The sequence below is a fragment of the Chaetodon trifascialis genome, chromosome 4, assembly GCF_039877785.1.
Source record: "Chaetodon trifascialis isolate fChaTrf1 chromosome 4, fChaTrf1.hap1, whole genome shotgun sequence".
Taxonomy (NCBI): domain Eukaryota; kingdom Metazoa; phylum Chordata; class Actinopteri; order Chaetodontiformes; family Chaetodontidae; genus Chaetodon; species Chaetodon trifascialis.
In genome coordinates, this window is record NC_092059.1 from 7,815,259 (window position 1) to 7,842,684 (window position 27,426).

A 27,426-nucleotide genomic window follows, 5' to 3' on the forward strand; every position below is an offset into this window, starting at 1 on the left:
CCTCGTTCGCGGCTGCTTTGCCTGTTCATTCGTGATGTTTGCGCACAGTCGTGCAGAAGTGATGATCGGTCAGTTGATCAGACATTCTCTCGTTCCAGCTTCTCCCGTGCGAGGATTTGCTGTTTTTCTTTGTTTTACATCATTGGGAAGTGAAAATCTTCCATAAAATAATGGCTAGTTTTAGCTTAAAGCATAGCTGCATTGTTCACTGGCCTCAAAGACGTTGGAGGGGAATGCGCACACACACTCAAAGCCCTGTGTGAGTGTGTGTGTGTTTATATATACACACACACACGCTGATTAAATGCATAGTTCCATATTTGAATGACCTCAGTTGCTTGGGTCGATGTCTGTAAAGCTTGTAATGTTCAATACTGAGACTTTTGTGGCGATTGTGATAATTGCATTACACTTGTTCTGGACTTCTTTACACACAGCAGTTGCTGTTTTCGCGTGTGTTGCGTCGACCCCATGCACGCGAGCATCTGCTTCAGCCAGCGTACACAGAAAGCAGCTTCCTTTCCAGCAGTTACATCACCAGTCTGTGAAGCGAAATGAGAGAAAACAGCAGAAAACCACCGAGAAAGCAGAGTCTCACTCTGATTAAATGACGTGACCGTGACGTACCTCACTGTAGAATAGCAAGCTAACAAAACCCAAAATTCAAAATGTTTCATTTTCTCCCACTGGGGTTTGGATCAAAGAACACAAACCAGCAGGTTCTGGATTCAAACCACTGAACCCGTCTCAAAACAACACTTGACTTTGTCCCACATTGCTTCCATTGAAACTGCTGTCCTCAGGGGTCTCTTAACAGCAAGCCTGGACAGGAGGAACATGCTGAGCAACCAGTAATTTAAGTCCATCTTTAATTTAAGATGCACTTGGAGATGCACCTTGAAGTGAACTTACCCTTTAATCATTTTAAACAATTCAGTGCTAAACTTGCCATTGTTTGCACCCCTTAATGGCAAATGTTCACATTGTAGATGCAACATGTTTGTCCAGCCGGGGTTTTTAGCGAACAGCTAACAGCTGAACATCCTCTGTTTGCATGACCTTCCCTGTCATCATGATTAGCTCGGTGTCCAGTTTGACTACAGTGACTCTGTTGCTTTAAACTGCAGTAGCAGCGTGTAACCCCAAGGTGGCAGAATACACCAGCATTCCACAGCAGCTGTGTTAGTGCTCAGTTGCTCTCACAGGGATCCAATCTTCCTATCGGGTACGTTTGTGTAATGCAATAGAAAAACAAACACTTGCTAATGTTTGATATAAGCGCGCAGACTCGATGGTGTTAGCTGAGCTGTAAGTGGGTGGTCATGACCTCTGCAGTCAGAGCAAACTGGACGGGGGACGGGGGGGGGGGGGGGGAGACCTTTACAGAAGAAAGTGAGCTATTGTTACTCACCACAACCCACTTATGGGCTTCATTCCTTGGCAGCTGCAGGTTCTCCCCGTGATACTTCAGTCTTTCCAGTGTGTGTGTGTGTGTGTGTGTCTTATACTGTATATTTCCATCTTGTTTTTCTTCCCTCATGTTTGCCCTAAATCCATATGATCAAATCTGCATGAGTCCTTTGGGGACATTGTGGTTCTGTTCATCTCATCCATCTGTCTGTGTTGGAGCTACACATCTCTGCTATGTGTCTGCTCAGGTAGTGTGTGTTAGTGTGTCAGCTGTGGGGGTGGGCTTCATTTACCTTTCGCTGTTTACTGTGAATCACGGAGCAGTCAAGTGTTTCCTCGATCTGATGCTCGCTTTAGATCCTACGCCAAGGGATTCTGAACCACCAAAGATTATGCATGAAGGTCTGTGCATCTGTTTGTGTGTATTTGGAGGGGTTGCACTCCGGATGACTGAACAGCCATGATCGCAGCAGCCTGAGCCAATCAGCCGGCAGGCACCATCCCTCCTGATCCTTAATTGGCTGGATTTCCCAGTGAGCGCAGCTGACACACAGAGCCAGTTGGTTTTAGGAGAGAATAAGCCGGGGCCACAGTGAGAAAGAGACGGAGACGAGAGGCAGAGATACAGAAAGGCAAGACTCAGAGAGAGTGTGTAGCAGCCAGTAATTACCTTCCAGCCTCTGAACCAATCAAGAGCCATTGAGGGAAAGAGTGAGAGAGAGAGAGAGAGAGAGAGAGAGAGAGAGAGCGAGAGAGAGAGAGAGACAGAGGGGGGATGCCCATTTAGATTCTCAGTCTATTCCCAGGCAAGAGGTAGACAGAGTGTTTATTGAATCCGAGTCAGAGAGAAGGAACGGAAGTGTTTTCCTTGGAGCGGCACAGCTCTTCCTTTCTTACATTCGCCGAGTCGTGCTGGGTGAAAACAGATGGACAAGATGAACCACAGCTCAGCTGAGGCAGAAGCTGAAACCATAGAACCACTGCGTTACCTCAGGTAGGCTCCTCCTCTCTCACCTCTGTTCTGTTGCTCCTCTTCTTCTTCTTCTTCTTCTTCTTCTTCTTCTTCTCCTCTTCTTTTTCGGTGCCACTCTTCTGTTTGTTTTAGAGTCGCACTGATTTCATACTGAAGTGCTCTCAAATCAATGCAGAGAAGGAGACAGACTGTGGCTCGATTAGAGAGCAGGGGGGACATCCAGATCTTGTCGGACCCAGGAGAAGTCTTCACGTGAGACTTTGAGAGTGCGCTCATCTGGCAGCCTGTTTGAATCAGAGCAAGCTTTTGAACGGAAAACAGAGGGGAGGGAATAATAAGAGATATCAATTATTTAAGTTGACTTGCTTGCCAAATGCCACATGAATACCAGTACTGATGAAGATGATGGTAATGATGATGATGCCTGCAGAAATACCTCAGTGCGCCCCAAGAAACTCCTACTCTGCTTTGCCGGTCTTGAATTTTCCTCATTGCTCTTTTCCCACTCGGCTGAAGCCTCAAATTGAATTACAAATATCAGCTGTTATTGGATTAGGGGGCCCATGTTTAATTAGGCATTATCAGGTCACATATTACCCCAAGCTGAGCATATTATGATCCAGTATTTTTGTGGATGAGACGGGTAATCAGTTTCTGCTGCAGTCGGAGGTGAGCGTGGGGTGTTTGTGCCCCTGGCTGCCTCTCAACACAAAAACTAGAATTTGAGAAACAAAGCGAGTGGCGCTTAATGTGCTTGATGTTTTGTTTTCCGACATTTGTACAGTCAAGTACAGGTAAGCAGATTTCTCAACCTTTGACACGCACACATGCACACACATGCGCACACTCTGTTTGGACCCGCTTCAGAGTAACAGCTGCCGTGCAGTCCCTCTGGGATGCAACACAAGTTTGGCCCCCGCGATTAAAGAGGAACTCCATTTTCTACCCATCAGAGTGTGTTTGCAGGAGTGCCGCTGCACGTGTGAAAGAAGCCGTATGAAGCATTTCGTGGCTCCAGAAGGAGCTGGTCGAGTCTGATATATTTCCTCAAGTGACGCCACTTGATTCCAGTCGGCTGGGGCTGAAGTGAAGATGAAGAAGATCTGAGGGTGTTGAGTTAAGAGACAGCTGAGCTTAGCAGACGTGTGGCACACTCCTCACCTCTGCTCCAACAGCTTGAGGCAACATTACCTGGTACCAGCACAGCACACCCGAATCTCTGACTGAAGTATCTGTGGTTGAGTTGCATTATGGGTAATGGGGGAGGCAGAGTACTTACAGTTAAACACAATATAACACATTGATTTTTACACTTAAATCATTGGAGTCCTCCTTTAACTGTAAGAAACATTTGGTGTTTTTCCCACATTGCCTTTAAATTCTGTGCTACACACACACACACACACACACAGTACATATTGTAAAAAAGACAAGGTATTCATTTCCATAGCGTGATGGCAGGATTTCAGTGTGAATGCCTGAATGATTTGTGGCCTCGCCGTCTTTGTCCCTGCTTAATCTGCTGTAAAATGAGCGTGTTGTCACTCAGGAGGAAACGTCACTGTTGCTTTTCTTCCTTCAGCTCAGTTCAAATAGGATGATGCGCTTAATATAGCCCAGACAGACGGTTTAATCTTATCTTTTGATAATTTATCTATAGATAAGCCTGAGATTGATTTTTGCAGTACGAGTGTAAATATGGTGCCCAAAGATGTCTTCATACAGCATACTGTATCTGCTCTGTGGCAACACACAGGAACACTCACAGTCATTTCCATTGATTTGCTCCATCTGACATCCGTCTATTCGCTGTCTCCATGTCATCGCCACGACAGTTAATTGATGCACCTACATATTAAATGTATTCTCTGAGCCTTCTTTATTTTTCTCAATAGCACATGTAATTACACTCTTTGCACTAACGGCATTAAATATCTTCTCCATGTGTGTCGACATCTGAGCGGCTGAGGTTCACCCGAGAGACTTCACCTCAGACTCTCAGATCTCTGCAGCTTGATTGGGGCTGACTGAGAGTTAATTAAGGCAGTCAATTAAAGCTGCCATATACTACTGCTGGGGGAACTGATTATACACCCACAATCATCATCAGGGTCCATGTACATGCATGTGTACTTCTTAGATTAACCTCTGGTTCACGTTTCATTCGAAAATGATAAATAGATATTTATCTATTGTTGCTGCCAATCAAGCTAACAGCCGACATGCAGCTGTTTAAGCAGAGGCTTGGTGAGGATATTGTGAAGAAAGGAAAATTAGATGGTGATAATTACTGTCTGGAAGAGTAAGGTGATTTATGTAACCAAACATGCATCCACGGGAGATAATATTAGCCCGGAGACACTGTTGTGATAAAGCTGTTCAATGATCTGATATAATTACATAGAAATTGTACTTGGCAGAGGCAAGCAGAAAGCCGTTAGCTTAATGCATGAAATTCTCAATACATGACAGTCGTGCTGTTCTAGTGTGATTACGGTCGTGACTGCAGAAAGCTCCAGAATAACACACTCAGACGCATAATGCAATATGGAATGCACATGACTAATTCTTAAAAAAAAATCAATCAACAATAAAAATTAAATTCACCACAACCCTGCACAAACGTTTGCAGCAAGTAGAAGTAGCCCTACATTAGAGCGCAGGTATCGCTGAGGCACTTGAAATGCCTTTGGTGATAGATAGCCTGTAAATGTTGGCAGGGGTCCAGCTTGGAACTGGCACAGTCCCCGGTTTCTGCCGATCGCCTCTCAAAGTTTGGTCTTTGTGTACGATTTATTTGGGGAAAATACAATAGTCTTGGCTCTGTTTCTAAAAGGTCAGGGCTGCTTCTCGTATCCATCAATAGTTGTTTTGTTATATCTTCTCTTTTCCTGTCAAATAACAACAAATAACCAGCAGGAGTAAATATCTGAGTACAAAAGTCGGAGCCACTCTGATTTTAGAAACAGTGGCAATTACTTCCAGGAGTGACTTAACATCTGATTCTCTACCAGCACAATATCACTTTTTCTTCTTAATTAAAGGATTTAAACTTGATTATTTCAATGATGGTTTGTTGAGTACAATGAGACACTCCTCTCCCCCTCCTCCTCCTGAATGTTTTGGCTCTTTCATTAACCTTTCCCCTTTTGCCCATCAGACTCGACGCTTCGGGCTCACACAGGGAAATCTTAGACTGAGGTATAATTTTTTACCTTTCCATTGGCCGCTCTGCCTACCTGTCTGTCTGAGCTTCTGCCAGTGTGACAAGCTGTCTGTCTTTATCTGCCCTCATGTCTCTCCTACCTTGTACCTTGGCAACCATGCATATTGCATTTATTGTCATTTCTTTGGCTTACCTCTCTCCGTTCAGCTCCCTGCCGCCAGTTCCTATGTTGGCATCTCCATTTGTCTGTGCGACAGCCCAGGCATTTATTTATATGCCAAATGTAACCACTGAGGCAGAGGGGTGGAGATGCAGTGAAGGAAAAAGGAGGGGAGAGATGATTTTCTACCTCTGCAGTGTGTGGCCATAATTTCCCTCCTCCATTAAAGTCAGATTAGCTGTAAGAGTTTCCCATTTACCATGTTTGAAAGGGGATTGTGTTGGGAGAGAGGGTTCGACGGGAGGCGAAACAGGATGATGCTTTGGTTTCAAGTCAATTATAGGATCCAGACGAAGTCTGATATTTCTGATCTGTGCGTCATAAATAGAATTGTGTAGCTGTAAAGTGAAAGCTAACAGAATTAAGGAGCGAGCAGACAGCTCTAAGTGCTTCCACACAAAATGATTTAGTTACTTGAGCTTAAGTCTTCAGACATGCTAGCAGCTCAATGAGGCTAAATGCTAACATGAGCATGCTGACATGCTCCTAACAACACTGCTGACTAAATGCTCATATTTAGCACATATAATGTTTGAGTAGTTCAACATCTTATGTTAGCATGCTAACATTTGCTAAATAGCACTAAACACAAACGACAGCTGAGGCAGATGGGAGTGTCCTACTGTGGTGTTTTATTGGTAATTGAAACTAATAGATTTCAGAGCTGGAACGACATCACAGGAAAACACAAGAGGCTATAGCACGCTAGCAGCTCTGAAAGGCTGTACTTGAGCTAAATGCTAACATCAGAGTGCTAACATTGCTAGCATGTTGGTGTTTAGCAGTTACGATGTTTACCATGTTCACCATTTTAGTTTTGCTTGTTAGCCAAACATTTGCTAATTAGCATGTGAATTCTAACAATTCATCCTGAGAAGGAAATTCAATTAAACTTCATGGAAATTCATCCACTATCAATCTGAAAACCAAACATGTGAACTTCGGTAACCCTAAAGGAAAACTCAGAGGGCTTCGTCCTCTGGGAGCCATGAATATCTGAACAAAATTTCATGGCAATGCATTCAATACTTATTGGGATATTTGGGTCTGGACCAAAGCCCTGGACAACCAACCAACAGACCAACATTACCACCCCCAGAGCCACGCTGATAATGCAACACAACCAATTTTACTGAAGTTGTTGTCAAGAGCTCTGAGGAGAACGTACAGCAGCTTTCAGGCTAATGGGAAGTAAGAAAATGAGAGACGGCTCTTGTTTTGCATTTGCTTGACCAATCCAAAGCAGGAAACCCTGCTGAATCAGGTTTAAATTAGTCTCCAGGCAGCTGCCTTTGTTCTTGAAGAAGACGAGAGAGCCATTGAGGAAGGACGAGCCGAGGCTGTGCCCTCCTCATTATGTCCACATTATGAATCATTTGAAGGATTTCAGTGGGTATTAGGGGACGCAGGAGAGGAAATACTATTCTCCCCGAAGCGTCCCATTTTGTTTTACATAAGATTTCCAGACAGACTGAGAAAGAAAAGTCTCTTGTTTTAGCACAAGTTGGTTTGAGGAGCGATGAGAGCGGAGAGAAGAGGTGAAACGCTCAGTGCTGATTGAGATGACGGGATGAGTCTGGCTTGTTTGTCTTCACTCAGGTTTGCGTTAAATAATACGTTATCCTTCAAACAGCAGCACTAGCACATGGCGTGTGTGCATCTAAATACATTAAGATGAATAAGTGAGAGACAGAGACCATCAATCCGTCCATCCTTGCAGAAGTAATTGCAAGTCATTTGTTCTTTGGCATGACGTAATAGGGTCAGAATATGTCAATTATTTAAACGCTTTTATGTCCTATACATGACCTTCGAATTGTGAGGACGTGTGTGTTATTGTAATGGGGAAGGAGCATACAGACAGAGACCCAGCCGAGTACTTTGATGGGAAAGCTGGACTTTAATCAATTACCTCCTTCGCAGCTCTGACAGTTCGCTTTATGTTGGCCTAGATAATGATGACAGAACTAGAGGAGGAAACTGTGCGCGAGTGTGGGCGCCGGTGCAAATTAGACCCTTGACTAAATAAGACGCGACTCAGGACGTCTTGTCCCAGAAAAACTGACCCTCCAACAAAATGAAATAGAATAAAAAATAAAGAAATAAACCTCCCTCCTCATCGCTCATCTTCATGTTCTTTCTGCCTCTGTTCAGGCTTCTCTACCCCCCTCATGTCTCCCCTTTGAAACACTGGACTCTGTCATCATGCTGCTGCTCCCATTTTATGCACACACACAAAAAAATGGAGGTGGTTACAGTGGAGGCCTGCTCAGGGGAATCCACAGTCCCCTGAGGGGTCTTCCAATAAAAACACAGCTCATGTATTATTCCTCCTTTACCATCATGATTAAGCACAAACTGCAACCAAGACAAAAAGAGCTACATGCTCGCGTCACAGAAAACCCCCAATCTTTCATCTCAAAAACACGTACGTGAAGCTGTTCGTGAGTGTGTGTGTGTGTGTTAGATTGATTTGACAGGACTGAACTGAGCCGTGATGTCGTTTGGTGGCAGCTGAATGTACTCAAGCGTAACTCAACCTTTCATTTAAATGCCTCCAGGCCCCCTCCCTGCAGAATTCCCATCAAATGTGCACACCTACATACAGAGTAGTGACGGTAAAAGGTAACAAATGACTGCCTGGAAGGCAGGGAAACATATTTGGAAATGTAAAAATCTATACGGATGTTTAGGGCTATAATACGAACAAACAACGCTGATGAAGGCTGCGATTCTTCAGTGATGTTTTGTGTGTTTCAACCTGAGCTGGACAGGTAGCAAACTCACTGCCCACTACAGCCTGACGTGCTTTGCTTGGTGTGTGAGGCGAGCAGCAAATGACACTTTTATGCGCAACCAAAATGACAAAATATAACTTCCCTGCTCTGCAGTGCGATGAATTTGAGTTTGCTGACACTCTTAAATGTAGAACTGTGACTCCGATGTGTGACTGGCCCATTGGACTCCATGTGGAAAGTGATTTAGCGTCTACTTCCGCATCGTTTAACCTTTTCTCAGATATAAAAGTACATTCAGTAATGACACAGGCTTTCATTTGACTCGGTGAAACAAATCACCAGGTTATTATTAGAGACAGGCCATTATTTCATTTGACAGGTTCAAAATGTGCCTCAATTAGTTAAAGTTAATTAAACTACTGTGTAGCTTAAGTTTTATCTCATTATCTTACACGGTATTTTAGGCATTTCGATATTGCAGGTGAGACACATTATTGGCTTTTCTCTGCTTATTCTACTACATTTCTTTGCCTTAGTGTTATTTTTGGCTTGCTTCTCATCCACCACTTTCACATCCGTATTTTCTTCTGCGATTCATTCATGATTCGACTACGTCACCTGTCACCATTAAAAAAAATGCATTTTTAAAATAAATGAGTGAAAACATCCAGGCTTTCATCTAAAGTGTTGGTTATAAGCGTCCATTTAACTTTTCTAGGACGACTCTCTGGTTCCATTTTGCCCCACTTACACGCAGTTTCCATTACAATGGAGGATTGTGACATTTTGGGTGCATTCATCTCTGTTTTTGTTTTGGGTTTTTTGGTATGACTGAACTACTGTTGAGCAGCCTGTTCATTAAGCTGCTCCTTTTTCCTCCCATTGAATGAAATTAGTGAAGGAGATGTTACGTTGAACAGTACAAATGACGGCCATGACTATGAAAGATTAAGCTTTGAAAAACAAGTGTTTTCTTTGAAGCAGCTCTCTGTCTCTTAACGCGTGACTGACTTTCATCTTAAAATATTATTAGATTTAATTTTAGAAATCAGAAGAATCCGCCATCAGTTCTAAACTGTTGCCACTCCACATGACATTGCATGCATGATGACAGCTTCACATATCCAGAAAGACTTGTGATCCAGTCGCAGTGTGTGTAAGTGTGTGAGCTCCTGTGCATGTGTGGGACGAACGTGCTGATATTTATACCGGCTTTAATGTGTGCAGACAGGATGCATTGTCATCGTGGGCGAGCGTTTGTGGGATATTTTGTTTACCGAGCTGCGTTTAGAAAGCTGACAGGCATGGGAGAACGATGAAAGGAGGGAGAGGTATTACGGTGTGTATCCCCGTGTGTATATGTGTGTATGGTTTAGCTTTTAAAAACTAGGTATTGTTGCCCTCTTCCACTGCTTCCATTACAGCAATAATGGTCGGATTTCCACAAGAACACTTGAACTGGCTTTGCTGATATTTCTCCTTCAGATCTCATCACAGACTCTAATACAGGCTCATACCACAACCAGGCTGGATTTTTGTGCGAATGATTAAAAAAAACAAAAACAAACTTTATTTATTTATTTTTTCCTTTGCTTTTGTGGTTTTCAGCTGGTGGTATTGTCAGTCTGTTCCTTTGTAAGCATCTGTATGTTCGTCCTTTTGTCCTCATAGAAAGCAAAACAAAACCGCAGATAAGGAAAAAGACATCGAATAACGAGGAGGTTTATTGTGCAGCTCTCGATGAAATAATCTTCTCTGAAAAAGTCATTAGTGCCCTATATCCAGCGTGAGCATCTATCATGTTTTGCATTATTGATTTCAATCGTGGGATGACGTGAGCAATTGATTGTTAGAATTGCTCATTGGCTTTGTTCTCAAACCCCTGGCTGAGCTGTGTCCACATGTGTCCAAGCACCTCCTTTTGAGTGGCTTTTAAGCAAACAGGAGTAATCCATCACAACCTTTCAAGAGAGTAGTGACAGGACCATCAAGCTGAGAGACTTATCTAGCCTAAAGATTCATTTATTCTGAGATTCCTGCAGTCGTGTCAGTCAGCATAAATCATCTGATATTTTCCCAGAGACAATTTTTTTTCCTTGAGTCCTTGATGTAGGTCATGAGTAGACTTTATACTTAAGAGTAAGACACATAAAGAAGTAGATCTAGTCTCTATCCTGAGCTAATGTTTGCCACTAAAGAACCATTGTAATGAAGGATGTCATCAGCGGAGGCTGCTGCACAATGCACGATGGAAGTTAACAGCAAGATTAGCAAGAGTAGCAAGATTTGGGTTTCATCAGCAGAGTACTACACATCCTTTCTTTCTAATGATTTCTCACTTGACTTCTCCATCCTTTCTTTCCAACCTGTTGAATGTGACACATTCATTCATTCACAGTTCACACTGCAGGTCAAAGAAAACCTGTTAAATTCCAGCTTGGAACCAACGTTTCAGGTTCTGGACCAATTTATTTTTGGTGGAAATGCTCCCAAAAGGAGAGTGACAGTATGGATATTCATGCAAAAGTGGTTAGTTAAATCAGATTTTAAAACCCAGTTGGGGTCAGCAGGCATACTAGCTTGCTAGTGGTAGCTAGTGCATATTAATGGTAGTTAGTGGTAGTCAGGGCTGGATTTGGCTGCAGTAAAAAAACAAATGCTGCCTTGTCTTGCAGGTTGTAAACGTCTGTTTCTGTCTGTCTTTTTGGATTTTCTCGTTCCAGCTTATGTCCCTTCAGACCTGTTGGGGATTTGACTTGGTAACCAACCTCCGTGTTTCAGTAAACTTTGTTTTTACTCCTTCTAATGAGTCTGGGGGTTGGGTTTTTGGGTCCAAATTACACAGAGCATCTTACTTGCATCTGTCTCAGTATCCTCTATGAAATATCTTTATACCTTATTGTTTTATTGTCACAGGAGTGAAATGAAACACAGAGTCACAGCAGCAAAAAACCCTGAAATCCTTTTGAACAACACCTTCCTGGGAGATCCCTCCAGTGTGAAGAGGGGGCGACCCGGGGATCCCCCTCTCTTTCTGTCATGTCCTGGATCATCTCTAAAGGAAGGCGCTGAGGGCTGCCGTGTCATCTCCTCTTAGTGTAATCTCAGCAGCGGCTTGAGATGATTTTAAAAACCATTCAACTCCTTCACATCTCGAGTCTGATGATCTTTTCTTCAACAAGGTTCTTAATTTACATGCCAACAATCGCTTTAATGCCATTCGCTCCTTAACAAACATCATTTCTGTCAAATGGCTCGTACTGTCTCTCCTTTCACAAAGACACTTGTTTAATTTCTAACCCTTCAGCAGATTTTCTTCTGAGCCCCGTGGGTGACTTGCTGACAGGGGTCAGAGCTATTCTGAGGAATGTGACAACAAAGGGAAGTGTTCTCATGGTGACAGAATGGGAGCGAAGCCCACCGGCCACTGGCCTTATGTCGTCTCTACTGGAAAATCAAAGCTGGGAGACGGAGAGAGATACAGATGGTCCAGAATGGAGAGAGGAGAGGCGGGGAGGAAGAAGTGGGCGAGGGCCAGTGCGCTGATAATAAGATCCACAGGGGGGGTGGTGTCTTAGCCTTCACTTTTCTGTCAGCTATTACCACTTGTCACTCACGTCGGTTTTGTGCCAGTTGCCATAGAAACCAACCCCAGCTACACCCCAGCGAGATGCTGCCTGTCTGACTGAGACGAGGACAGGTGATTTTTTAAAAAAAGCCTTTCCAGGGACGCAGCACTTAAGCAAAAGCTGTTGGCTTGTTGAGCAGATTTTTATCACAGAGATGCCGCCGTGTAGGCTTTCCATTCAGAGACTCCACGTCTATAAATTCTCAATCCTTGCTGGATATTTCTGTCTGTGTATGCGTTTGTGTCCTTGCGAGTCTAAGAAAGGGACATTCAGTGCTTGTCAGGTATTGCATCTAGAATTTGAGTGTGTGCCTCTGCTCGCAGCCAGGAAGGCTTTCCCAATTTTCAGTAATTGGGTTCACTGTCTCGCTCTGCTGAGCCTTGATTGTGGTTCTGTTTTGTTTCCCATTGGACAAAGACTGTCGCTGAATTCTGATTATGTAAATGACTTTTCTTTCATATGGCTCTCTGTTGATGTTGTCGACCTCCCTGTTCGCTGATGGATTATATAAATCGCAATTAAAGCTGGCCGTTGAAAGTCGAGGGAATACTCATAGCGAGAACAATCATGTACAAATTTAATTATCTTAATGGTACTTTTGCTTGGGTGTTGTTTATAAGGTAAAACAAAATGTCATCATAAAGCAGAGACTTCTGGCTGCTTATCATCCAAAGCACCTCTACACCATCCCACAACACATTTTTAATGAAGTAACTTAGACAATATAAAATGTAATCTTCCTCTTTTACTCGCCTGAAAACGTAGATTTATTAAGCATTTTGTGTTCTTCTCTGCCAGACAGCTAACAATGCCTCTCAGCCCAGGCTACCAATGCTGAGATCTATTTTTCAGTTTTTTTTCTGGTATTCATAATTAGATGAGTTGCTGGGGAATTCTTGCCTCCTGGATGCTTTGATGGACAGACTCCCTGGTGGCCCGATAGCCAGCGGTTAATGGTGATGCTGAGAGAGGCATGCAGGGAAAAAGAAAGCAACCTGGAGAGGCAGACGGAGGAATCAACAGACAATCAGCTAAATGTGTACGCAGAGAGCGCCGATCAAACCCCTCGAGAGGAGAGGAGCGGGGGGAGAAAATGTGAGGAGCACAGGCGCTGGGAGACGGACGGGAGCTGTGGCTTTGTCTTTTGAAATCTGCTTGTATATATTGGATTTTCTCAGCTCCCATCTATCTGTGTCTGCGTTTTCTCGCTCTCACAGCCGCACATCTAATTTCTGTGTTTGCATTATTTGATAATTGCTGGCAGACTGAGGAAGAGGCACACACGTACTTCTACAGCATTTTTTTCACATTCCTGTCAGCTCACTGTCATAAGTAAATCTAAAGCCCAAAGGTCTGCCATAGTTGTGAGAGACAAACGGAGTGGGTGGCACTAAAATTGTCAACACTGGAGATAATTTCTCGAGAGGCTTTTTATGTAACACAGCCAAAATACCATGGGAGGAGGAAGAGGGGCGACAGAAAAGGAAAAACTGAGGTTTTCAAGCATCCATTCAAATTTAGTGTAAGTTTTAAATAATTGTTCAGAAAACTGGCTTAAGAAAATGTGAATTAATGCCTGTTTCCATCCACTACTGTTATGCAGATATTGGAGTTGGCACATCTAGGCAAACATTTGGTGGTGCTAATCCTCCAGTCAGGTGGTGAAGAGGAAGAGGACGCAGCGAGATGACATAATTAAAAGTGCGCCACTCAAAGGAAGGAAAACCAGATATAGATACCATAAAAACAGATGAATGCATGAAAATGCACTTATTGTACCCATAGTTCTACGAGCTGGCAGGCGACCCAGTGAAATCTGCATTTCATTTTATGCCATTCAAGATTAGTTCTCCAGACCTTTGTGGCACTTTCTGTAGTCCTTGTACCTTAATCTGGCATTCATAAAGTGAGTCATTTGAAGAGCATAAGTTTAGGCCTCACAGCATGTGACTAACAGGCTCTAGTAGCTCAATGACAGCAAAGCCAATGATGCATTCCTGCTGTGACACCAACACGACACGAGACTGTGATTCTTGGTAAAATACAGCATGCCAACACACTTCCAATTAGTTGCACTATCCCAGGGATGACACTATCCCTCAAAAACACAGTTATGATAGAGGGGCCTACCAGGCAACAGAGTAGACAAAATACTAATTTGCACCAAGGAACACCTGAAACAGTCAGGATGTGACGCAAGCAGTCAGCAAGCCACTAATCATTCCTACCACGAGGGAGGTAAAGGCTAATTGCTCCTGCTGATTGTACTGATTATAGTAGAATTACGCCCTTGTTTCAGACCTGGACCCTGTGTTTGACGGAAATTTCTCCACAGTATAAATATCACCTGTCCCGATCTGAGCACAGACCTGCAGACGCGTCAGGAAATGTCCCTGAAATTACCCCGATGTCAAGCTTTGACAGGGGAGCATGATCTCCAGCCTCTGGGAGTGTCTCCTCTGTTACACATACTTTAACTTCAACACACGTGCACACACTGTACATGCATAATCATGAACAAACACTAATGCATTAATGCATGGATTTCCACCTACAGTGATGAAGGCAGACATAATGAATTCGAGCTCTGTCTGCACTCGAATCAGTAAGTATTGTGTGTATAGATAAGGTTCATTTTGCTTGCTCTTTGCTTTTGTTTTGAGCATTTAAATGCTGAAACTAAATCTCTGTTCTGTCTCTTCTTACATTTGCTCTGTCAAGGGGATTGGCACAAATTTGGCAGAAACTGTGGCAATCCAGCAGGGTTTATCAGCTGTTCCAAATGTAGGATGCTTTGATGTTGACTCACTCTTCTCTATTATTACAAGTGCCGTGTTTGTGTGGATAACCAACACAGACCCTAAATAAACCAGGTCTGTTATTTATCCCCACGCTTGGTCATTCAGCTGGTAGATTACAACAGAATTATCTTTGTTTTGATGATGGTTTATAGACAAACTGTCAATTTTTAGTTGGATGTCCAGATTTCCTTGCAGTCTGGTAGCTTTATCCGCTTTCCTTAACTTCCTTACTTTCATATGTCGGGGGGAGAAAATAGGTGGTTTCTGAAGCAAATGAATAAAGTTAATTTGCTCATATAATTTCTCTCCATGGTACACCCCAGGTCCAGGTAATGACACTAACCAGCCATGAGAGATTTGGCAATGATCATCCATCTAGTTATGCATGAAAATGTTAAAAATACTGCTGCTCTTGATGTCACTCAGAGTATCAGTATAATTGCTTTGAGCAGTAGTGACCATTGGCAGGAAATAAAGGTATTGTTCGCAGGGCTGTGCTATATCTTCTTATTTAAGTCCCATAATGCAGCATGCAATTAGGATATGAAAGATTACAACATTATGAGTTGGATCAAAGGGCGGCACGGTGGAGCAGCAGGTAGTGTGCGCACCTCACCTCTCTGTGTGAAGTTTGCATGTTCTTCCCGTGCATGCGTGGGTTCTCTCCGGGCACTCCGGCTTCCTCCCACAGACCAAAAACATGCTCATTAGGTTAATTGGTGACTCTAAAATTGTCCTTAGGTGTGAGTGTGAGCGTGAATGGTTGTTTGTCTGTATATGTTGCCCTGCGATTGGCTGGCTCCAGCCCCCCCCCGCAACCCCAGAAAGGAATAGTCGGGTATAGGCAATGGATTGATGGAGTTGGATCAATGGTTGTATTGAAGATATAAGTTAACTTTGACAGCAGTAAAAATCATCACAATGTTCACGGTGGAGGATCTGCAGATATTTTATTATGCTGTGCAGAGACATGAATGAAAGTCTATGAATAAAAACTGATGCCCAAATCGTTCTAATTGCTGCCATTTGGCTATAGTAGGTGGAGTAAGACTGGGCTGATGTAGGTGTTTGTGTAGGCAGCAGCGACAGAAGCAGGCTCTATGTGACGACTCCTCCTCCTGCTGCTCTTGCTCTTTCACCTCCTAATCATTTTAGAGGGAGGTGAGCAAGATTGACTGAACGCACGCGCTCACATAAGCACCATGTGTATGTCCCATGACCGACACACATGCACACAGATAACCAACAATTCTCATATACTGCACCCTGCCAGGCTCCCCAGGCTGCACAGCTTGTGTGACATTCTGTTCCTAATGTATGGGAAATGTCAAATGTGCATACATTACAACTAAGCCTGTCAGTGCAAAAGCCGCTGGTAGCCCGAGGTTACAGCTGCACGCATGGACCTTTAACAGACAAACTTGTGTGTCAGTAGGGGGTGATGCCAAGGGCGAAAGTTTGAGCAGCAGTTGGAATTTAATATGCATTTCTGAACTCATGTAAGAGGACTGCTGGTCAGTAACACAACATGCCACAGGCGCTGGCTAATTGTTCGCACAAAACGCCAATTGACTGCGAGAAGAATGTGACGTTTGCATGATTGACTCACATCAGTCTCACCCTCTCAGTCTGGAGTTCAGTCTCTCCCGTTTTGTCCAAGTTCATCATAATGCCTGGCTGCTCTGCTCTCATTAGAGGCAACTCACTGGAGTATTTCTATCTCGCTCCTCAGCCGTATTTTCCTCTCCCTTCATCATATCTGCCATCAGCGTTGGTCTCTTTGCACCTCTCACACATTTCGTCCCGGCCACCTGCCACCAGAGCATTGTAAACACACCCACGCACATCCACATATGCATGCATGCTTCCACACGTGCCAACGTAGCTGCAAAAGGTCGGCCGAATGCCACTTTCGATGATACGGCTCTCTGGTCCCTCTCATGGTTCCCCCCACTGCTGTGTTCATCAATTATACATAGCTCTCACATTGTGTGTGTGTGTGTGTGTGTGTTTACGCGTGCAGGTGCTCTTGTGCGAGGTTGCAGTTGTCAGAAACAAAACGATGCTTGGTGTGAGGGCTCCTGGTCAAACATTAGGGTGGGAGACACAGAGAGAAGGTGGCAGTGTAGGTTTGAGGCTGCACTTTCTCATTAATATGCTCTAGGATGTTTATATGCTGCCTGTGCTCTGTATCTAATTGCCTTTCAGCTGACCCACTTGCCTTTTCCTTATGAAAGTCTCCATAGTTTGCGCGGTGAAAGAGGAATGACTCAGGAGAGATGGGACTGGATCACACATTCACATATGGCAAATACACCCACCCACCCCCACGCTCACACAGGGTGATGAGATAGAAGAGAGTGAGCAATTCATGTGAAGGGAATTCAAAGAAGCCTTGTAGAGTTTTCAGCAGCAGCAGCAGCATCCTTGTCTTTTTTCTGCTCCTCTGGTTTCGCCTGGCCATTCCCTCGTCTCGCTTCTTACTGACAACGCCCCAAAATAGAGCCACAAAAAGTTCCAGCATGAGGAGACACTTGCTGATAAAATTAATGAAACAACCCTGCCAAGTTTATATCTTAAGCATTGCCCCCACTGCACCCCAGAACACTGAACAACAATAAAATACAATCAGCAGTCCGGACAGAACTGGCAGGATGGCCCTCTGTGCCCCTCACTTGACAGCTGAACCTGCCCTGCTGCCGTGCTGAGGGAGAAACTGGCTGGGGATAAGATGCAGAGAGGGAGGGATGAAAGAGTTGCAACAGACATGCCCTGCAGGTTCAAAACATCTCAACCTCACCTGCAGCTCTCTATTTTTGGCTCAGCACAAAACAACATGGTGTCTACAGTGGATATAAACACCTTATTTGGAACCTGTTGTCCTGAACTTTAGAAGTCCACATCTGTCTGGAAGAAATAAATATCTCTCTGGTCATAAGTCAACACCTCACAGTCACGGTCCACTAAACTGGTCTTCTAAGAGCCACACTAATGATCTCTTCCTCGCTGCCGTCGGTGTGGGTGTTCAGATACAAACTGAGCTGAGCTCTGATTCTCATATGGTTTATCACAATATTCTGGTTAATCCTCTCATGCCTCTCAAGTGGTTTATTTCATATCTTTCTAACAGACTTTTACAGTCTAAATCTCTCAGAATAAGAAAAGACTTTGCACTTGGTGTCAGATCCTCAGAACTCTCCGGCAGCCTCTTCGAAGAGCTCTGATTTGGCACCTTTGGAGAATTCTTTTGAAGCTCTACTTGTGTCGAGAAACTCGTCTCTCTGTTGTAGCTGCTAGCTGCCTTTGATGCAGCCTTGTCTGGTCTTACTGTTAAAACTGCAGTAACAGATTTTTTTGCTACTCAGAACGAGATGATTAATGTACTGTATGTACACGACACTGACATGGTGAACTTGTTGGCAAAATAGCTGCTTTTACACATTCAAGATGGAGCAAAACATTCATTTAGAGTCTTGTCAGCTGCTAAATGCTCTTCTGTGTTCACCAGCTAGTCGCTAAAGTCTTGTAAGTCAGTCGTTTGGTGCTGGGAAACATCTCATGTAATTGCTCCTGTGACAGATTCTTGTAAAATCTCACCCTTAGCTCCTGGGTGACTGATAAGAATTAAACAGGAAAAATGAAAAACCCACATATGCAATGCTAATAAATAACAAGGTTTCCATTAAAAACAACGACAGAATGCTTTAAATGTTGGAGAGATAAATGATCTGGTTGCATCGGCAAAGGTCCAATCCAGAAGACATTTAGTCCAAAACACAAAGTTAACCCGCAGATGTGCTAATTTTCCACATGTTCTCCATTAAAACTTCAGTAAGAACATAGGTGATATGTTTCAAAATGGCCACTGCAGCCTGACCTTTCGATTGACACCTCATTTAACCAGTTAGGATCTTCCATGTCATGTCCACAGCCATCAATAGCCAATGAGAGAGTGGAAGGGCCTTGTTCCATTCTTTGGTGTAAATATTGAGTCAGTCACTGTGCAGATGAAATTCTAAAAACAAGGATATGCTGTTTCAGTGTGTAATTTACACCAAATCAAGGAATCCAGTGCAAACAGGGATATTGAAAAGATAAATATAGTAAATTCCCTCAATATAAAGTTATATAGCCTAAATATAAGCATGGATGCCCAAAATATGAAGAGAATTTACCTGAATATAAATATTCATCTTGATAAATATAGTAAATGCCTTTTTTGGACATACCATTAGAAAAAATCTGTAAGATATTAATTTTCTGTAGTATTGTCATGAATCTTTATTAAACCTGGACTCAGGTAATGCTTCATTCTGTGTTCTCATTATGTTTTCCAGCTAATAAGATCATCCATAGTCATCCGCAGGCATCTGTTTCCAAAACAACATTCAGGTGAAAATAAAAACGTTCTACTTCAATGTGTTCAAACTTCTTTCACTCAAAGCCAGGAGCACTTAGGGTGATTCTGCCCCCCAGGGATAAAACTTCAGAGGTTACATTTCAAAGAGACCAAAGTCATGCATGTACTTCGAATGGTTCAAACACAGCTTTCAATTAACTGTGAGTATGCCTTGGATAGACTCTCTGGGCTAACTTTATAAGAATTTATGGGATTGTTAGGGGGATGTTTTACAGGATTATGTGTTTTAGTTATAAGCAGTTCTGTCAGGATTACTTATTGACAAGCAGATCAGCCACTAATCTTCATATCTGCTCTGTATGTATGTATGTAAGTCTGTGCCCTTCACTTATTTTTTACATCCTTTCCTCCACCACATTTGTCCTCCTGATACATTTCCCCCTGCTCTGTTACAAGCTGTAACTAACCAGCCATGACATGTGGAGCCAAATGGATGTAAAAGCTGTAGACAAAGGCCCCGTGGGATTATAGACTGACCTGGAATACATGAAAAACATCGTGTTATTCACTTCTAGCTGGTTTCAGTGCTCCTATCAATTCCCAGTCAACATTAGCCACATAATGATAGATCATTGACTGTGATTAAACACTGTTTCATGCTGCCACAGTGAAGCACTGTGGTCTTGGTTTACAGCCTGGGAGACAAGTATTTATTCAGCCGCATGCAGCAGAGGAGGCTGCAGGAACACTGTCCTCTTCCTGGCAGGGTCTTATTAGTGTGACTTCTTCTTTTGTGCCTCAGTATGGCCGATGGCAGTGGGCCTAATTATGCCATGTCACCTTCTCCTCCTCTGCTCCCCTTCGTGTGCTGCCTCTCCACCTTCCCCATCTATCCTTCACTTATTTTCATTATGTCACCATAATAGTTTCTACCTCTCTCTTACATCTGCTTTTCCATTTTTCCCCATTTATTTCACTCCCCCAGAACCAAAAAGAGGAGTTTTTTCATCATAATCAATCTGTAGTGCATCACTCTCTGTTCGAGACTCATTGTTCCACCATTACTGGGAGAACTTTGAGCACCCAGTTGTAAAAATTATATTTTTCTTCTATCATTCAAGACTGTGCTCAAGTTGATCGTCACAACAGTCAGTATTCTTGATGTCTGCTGCATGTTGAAGGCCTGACTTTGTCACATCATGATGCCACTCAACCATACAATTCTACCTCTATGGGACTACTATATTAGCATGCTAGCGTGTTAGCATTCATTAACATATATTGTTTCCTCGTCACTGTATTTGGATGCAGTGCTACTGGCATTGCATGGAGCTAGCAGCGATGATGGCTGCTGTGCAGGGAAATTGGGCAGAAGAAGGGAAGTCAAAGGACCTGTTGACACTTGACACTGAAATCCGTTTCCGATCGATTGATCACAGCCAGACGGGAAAAATGCACTGAGAGTCCAACCAAACCACACCCCAACCACATTTTGAGCTGACTGTGGATGCACACAACCGCACTGTTGATGTAAGGTGAAGACATGCAATACATGGGTGCAACTCTCAATCAAATCAATCAAACAGTTACGCAGTCTGAGGATACATTCATATAACTGCACGACTAAATTATAGTCATTGAGCATCAAGCTGATCAGATGGATACTAAAGGTTTATATGGAACTTTTTTCCCAGCATGCCCCTCGTGGGTGCTCACATGGTGCTAGGAACTTTATTGCGCACTAGAGAAAATGACATCACTTTCTTCTTATGAAAATTGATCCATCATCTGCTGGCAGCAAAGACACTTTATGGAGATTTTATAGTGAGTAGAGTTGAAGACTATCGCTACGAGTGGTCACTGGAGACAGATTTGGACATTTGTTGTCCGTGTGAATATGAATGCAGTTCGTCTGAGGTATTATACAGATGTGCTATAATAATATAATATGGAGGTCTAAACAGGGTGAGAGAGACATTCTTATAACCCCAGCCAAGCCAGATCTGTTTCCAAAGACAGGCTGTTTCTCCTAAAGCACAGGGCAACTAATTCGTTGTTGTTATTAAACTTGAGGTCACTTAGTAACACAGATAGGTCATCACTCTGTTCTGGCCAGCGGCTTTATAAATCGCGTTAGCCATTCTGCTCTGCCTCCGGTACCTGGAGGACAAGAACGAATCAGATGTGACAACACACGCTTCGTAATTTGCGATGCTGATGGCCCCTGGCCTCAAACTCGGGGAGATGGGTTTAAAGCACAGACAGAGGTTATAAATGGATATTCCGGATAACAAGGTGAAAGGATTAAAGACCTCTTGGGGCATAGGATGATGTAACCTGTGGACACGTGGGTGAACCCTCGCTCATGGATGTCCTATGCAAGTAATGTGCTTTGATGCATGTGTGGGTGGGTGGGTGGGTGGACTCCTCCATCTAGACAAAAGCCCCTCTCCTTTTTTGATCACATGATATCTGAAAATGAGGCATAAGTACACCTGACTCACGGATGGACATTTTTAGCCGACGAGAACACAGGAAATGTAACACAGAAAAGGAACCAGCTTGCCAACACTCGTGGCTCGCGGTGAAAACGACCCATGTTCGTCTTTCACGGCACATGACGACAGATCCCTGTCTGCTGGGACATAAAATGAGTTATGGGAGCAAAACGCAGGAGCCACTGATTGGGACTATCTAAAGAATGTCTGTCTCATCGCACCGGATATGAGGAGCATGAGCGGACGGCTAAACTGATTAAGCCTCATTTGAATGAATGATGCTACTGAAGACGATTGTATGGATGTTACTGTGTACTCTCTTTATCTCACACACACACACACACACACACACACACACACACACACACACGCACACACACACACACACACACACACACACACACACACACACACACACACACACACACACACACACACACACACACACACACAACATACAGCCAGTCCTAAAATATTGCCCAAGGAGACTTGTAACAAAATGAATCATGCCATCCTGATTTGATAAGAATTGAGCAGCATGAAGGGGCTCAAGCTGGGCAGTTAGAATTGGACCATATGGAGGCACAGGGCCAGTTCCTGTCTGCCAGCTGAGACTGTTCATGAGACACTCCTATTGCCGCAGCACCTGATCCTCCTGCCCATCATCGAATTATGCAGAGGGAAACATAATACGTATATTTATGCTTTTAGTAATCTACAAATGTCAGTTTGGAAGCACCATCAACACCTCATAAGGAGTCATGCTCACTCGTGATTTTGGCTTGCTGTGATGTGATTATGCTAATTATTCCAGGATTGCAGTAACTTCAGAGAGGAAATGCTACACATCTGGCCAGGTGCTACAGAAAACACATCATCCAAACTGCACATGCGACATACTCAGATCTCAGTCTGAGCAATCACTCCCAGTATGCGCACATACTGCCGGTTTTTCATTTCAGACATGCTTATGTAACGACCTGATCCATGTTTTGTTTTGTTTTGTTTCAGTTATTGCATTGTTTTTCCTTCGAAGACAAAAATAGTGCCCACTCATTGCACACCCTTCCAATCAGAAAATCCTCCCCTGATGTGTCACTCTCTGCGAGTATTCCCATCCTGCCTTTTCCAGTCATTTTCAATTTCATTCTCATTATTTTACCAGCACAGATAGAGCTCTGTTCTCTAGACTTTAAGCAATTTGAATCTGAACCTGCCTGCACGTCTCTCCATTTCCACTTTACATCCTCTCTTAGCTGGATGCTGCAGGACCTCCTGGAGGCACTCTGCAGGAGGTGTGGCCAATGATGAAAGGTGTCCTGAGATGACACGTGTTAAATTACATGCACACACTCCTGGGAAAGCCCACTGGCTTGGGGGGCATCCTTCAGCACACACTGTAATGCTTTGAAGGACATAAGCATGACTGTCCATCAGCACAAAGCCAAAATCGTGACCAAAACCTTTTATCTGGGACAAGGCTGAGTGTCTATAACGAGATTACCTTCGGTGTGATGATGAAAGTAAGGCTTAAAATGAGTAATGGTAGTAATGGTACAGCTTTTACCTTCTGTTCTTTCCCTCTGAAGGGATTCCTCAGGTTAAAAACCTGCGAGTTAAAGAAAAAAGCAAACACACAGCAGATTAAATCAACCAGGGTGAGTCATCTCCCATGTGCTCTCTCACTCTCTGTTTTCTCTCTTGGTGTGTGTCTCCTGTTGTCACCCCCCCCCCATCCGCCGTCACTCTGGTTCAGTGGAGTGCGAACCTTCATCAGAGCAGCTGTTATAGGGAGAGACAGAGGGTGGAGCGGCGGAGGAAGATAGAGAATGAAAATGGAAAAGGGTAAACCGGGGTGAGCGATAAGGCGAAATCAGTGAAGTTGGTTGACAGAATGGCAGAGCTGAACTTTTGTACCACAAAATGCGACGAGCGTCGGGGTCAAAGGGCATTTCTGCATCACAATGTAGACGCTTTGCTTATATCATGGTTATATCAAACGACCAGGTTTTTGCTTATGTTTGCGACTGACTTTTTTTTTCACACACAAGCCTTTTAAAAATACAGAAAAACAAATGAAAAAGGCAGAGAAAAACACCCTCAGCTGCACAGTTCAACTCACCCCCTCATCTTTCTGCTTTGCAATTCATAGAAACTCCAGGTTTTCATACACCAGCAGTCTGTCTTACACTTGACAGATTTAGATAAATCTGTAGCTGTCAGCTGTTGCTTCTTCTTATGCATGGTATGTATTATATATATATAGAATGCACATGCGGATTGTTTTGTATGTTTTTGATGACAAACAACAACACAGCAATAGTTTTTCAATGAGAGTTTAGTTGTCGATGAGTGTTTCCAGCGCTGAGACATCTTTTCCCTTACAATTCAAATGTAGAACACATCAGTTACTGAATGCAGGTGGATTTTTCCCTGTGAGAGATCTGCTGCTGGTTTCCTTCTTATCGATATGTTATTTTAATACTTTATTTGTGTCCAAATAGCCTGAAGTAACATTAACGGCTGCTGAGTGTGAGATGGAGCTGGAGGTGGACAGATAATGGGAGTGAGGACAGACAGGGAGGAGGATAGAGAAGAGGGCTTCAGACCTATGAACACCATGTTTTTATTCTCTCTGTCCTCTCCAAGGCAGGAATCTGACTAATTATTACCCACTCTCTCATAAACCAGAACAGTCACACATGGCGCTCTACTAGCGGGGACGGCTTAGTTAGTTACACAACGGGGAATGTGGAGCAGGTAGCAGATCAGGTTTATGAGGCAGCACAGGTGCTGAAGAGGGCGAAACGTTTTGTACGCTCACGCTGAGATGAATAAATAAGCATTGCCCCCGTAACACGTCCTGTTCGTAACTGTAACTGGGAAAACACAACGAGGCCACGAGAAAGAGTTTTAATTCCTTGTGTTTATATGTTTATTTGTCTGTTATATTGAACATTTGATTTCTGTTAAATATCATTTTAACAGCTCGTACAAATCAGTGAAAACTATTCAAGTCTTCTAGGAAAATAGTTTCCTTCTTCATTTTTGTCATGGACTTATAGTCCATCAGTATTGTGGTAGTGTTAAAAATGCCCAATGAGGATTGGGGGAAGAGGCGACCGTGCACTTTTAGGAAAGAAACAGTGCACATCACTTCCTGTCTTTGTAATGTTAATGAGCATCTTTGGTGAGGCTGTATTTGGGTACAGTGCACCGGTACTGTGAGCTAATTTTAACATTAGCATGCTAACATACTCACACTGACAATGTTAATATGTTTTTAGGTGGTACTCTGAGCTAATATTAACATTAGCATGCTGACATGCTCACAATGACAATGTTAATATGTCTTTAGGTGGTATTTTGAGCTAATATTAACATTAGCATGCTAACACACTCACGATGACAATGTTAATGTGTCTTTAGGTGGTACTCTGAGCTAATATTAACATTAGCATGCTAACACACTCACGATGACAATGTTAATGTGTCTTTAGGTGGTACTCTGAGCTAATATTAACATTAGCATGCTAACACACTCACGATGACAATGTTAATGTGTCTTTAGGTGGTACTCTGAGCTAATATTAACATTAGCATGCTAACATACTCACGATGACAATGTTAATGTGTCTTCAGGTGGTACTCTGAGCTAATATTAACATTAGCTTGCTGACAAACTCAAAATGATGACGCTAATGTGTTTTTAGCAGGTTTTATGTTAATATGTCCACCTGTTTAGCATGTTAGCTAGCATTTGCTTTGCTTGCAATTCTGATGAGCAGTAAAAGCTTCTAGTGTGTTGACACATTTGTTAGCAATGTGGGCTTTCTTTGGTTATTCAAAAAATGTGTTTATATGCTTTTAATCTTATAGTCAGCATAAATGATGTTTATTATTAACTGCAGACAGAGAGCGCCGCTCGGCAACCGGGAGATTGGAAAGACGTCAAAAACAGTCTTTCATTTTCAGTTATTTTAATCACTCATCTTATCTCACCAGCAGATCACACTGGAAAGGTGGAAATCATGCAAAGTGAGAGTGAGAGGGGGAGGAAATGCGGCTATTTCAGTCTTCCAGTGTCAGAAAAATAGAAGCCCTTCTGATTTTCAGTGGTGTATTCTTCTCTCGTATGATACGAGGATGCTTCACAGCTGCAGCCTATACGGTAACACGTTGTTCATTGGCTGGCATCGCAGGTTAAATTTAGCGCGTGTGTGCTACTTTACTTTCACAGCATCTGCTACAGGTCTGTTGCATTGGACTGCATTCGATTTAACTGATGTTTTTGTGTTCATTTATATGTGTGTTGCTATATTCTGCATATGAGTAGTTCCATACAGCATGTGCCTCTAACCTCCGTATGTATTATTTCTTTTAACGACTATGCTGGTGCAGAAACAATGAAAACTGAAGGACTAGTATTTCTCATATCTTATATACTTGATTCCCACACTTTCATACACTTTGTAATTTATCCATGCCATGAAATTGACATTTTATTCTTTTATGTCCCTCCATCTTAAAGCAATTTTTAATCTTTGCTGTAATTGCTTGCACTATTTGCTACTGCAGTGTCCCAGTTTCCCCACGGGGACTATTAAAGTTTCATTTTGCCTTATCTCTTGTGTAAGGTAAACAGATTCATTATGCAGGTTGTGATCACAGTTGAATAGTGCTACAATGAAGGTGACACACCGCAGGAGCACATCACACTCAGCATGGGGAAATCAAGTGTCTCTGGGGAGAGACTGCTGGCGGCTGCATGGCTGGGGTTACAGGTGCAGCAGAAGCTAACACTCATAATGCCTTGTTTTTTCTGCAGCTCCACTACACCTGCTCTTTCACACAAACACACACCTACACGTATATTTGTTCAATTCAAGGGCAGCGTTATGTTTGCTTTCCTTTTAGAAGGGATTTGGTGTCAAAGCTTGTAGCGAGGTCCTTGCAAAAATGACTGTTTCACCGGATTTTTTCCATGTACTTCAGTAGATTCAGGTAAATAAAAGCTTGATTAAGAATTATGATATGCATGATAGGAAATGCTAATTGAAAAGACATGGAGCAGGTGGACCGAAACAGCCACCTGTCTTCAGTCTGAGCGCTGTGTGCTGCTCCCTTGTGGTAGAGCCTCACGGTTAACGGGAGCAGCTGTTGAGTGCTGTACATCAACAGCACTTTGTTCTGTCTGCCTGTAATGTTGAGGATCATTAGTAATTGGCCGTTCAGCAGCAGTACAGTTACTGTGATGGCATCGGTCTTGGGCTCAGAGCTCTCCCCCAACCGACAGCAGCACCACAGATTTGGGATTTTGAAATTAGACTTGCGTTTGTTGTGTTAAAGGCGACAAATTAAAGAGCCCGTCCTCATTCATTTGGCTCGATAAAAACTCTCAAAGATGCTCTGGTGCCGCTGGGTGCAGCAAGCATAGACTGAACCCTGTGGACCGAGGTGAACTTTCCAAAGATCAACTTGTCACAGTGACTCAGGAAACATCCCTGAGGTGAGCCGTGGGTGACAGCTGCTGCCGCTCCACTGGCACAGGTAAATGCCAGAAACCCCACTTGGTTATACAGGCTTGCTCACACACACACACACACACACACACACACACACACACACACA

At 43.3% G+C, this 27,426-nt stretch overlaps 1 protein-coding gene across 1 annotated transcript in view; it reads left to right on the forward strand.

Annotated features, from left to right (window-relative positions):
- Positions 1-1,978: 1,978 nt before the first annotated feature.
- Positions 1,979-27,426, forward strand: part of yjefn3 (YjeF N-terminal domain containing 3) — a 41,134-nt gene continuing 15,686 nt past the window's right edge. The window contains exon 1 of the mRNA XM_070961717.1: positions 1,979-2,404. Coding sequence (XP_070817818.1) covers positions 2,337-2,404 — 68 coding nt within the window. The 5' untranslated portion in view covers positions 1,979-2,336. The remainder of the gene's footprint in view (positions 2,405-27,426) is intronic.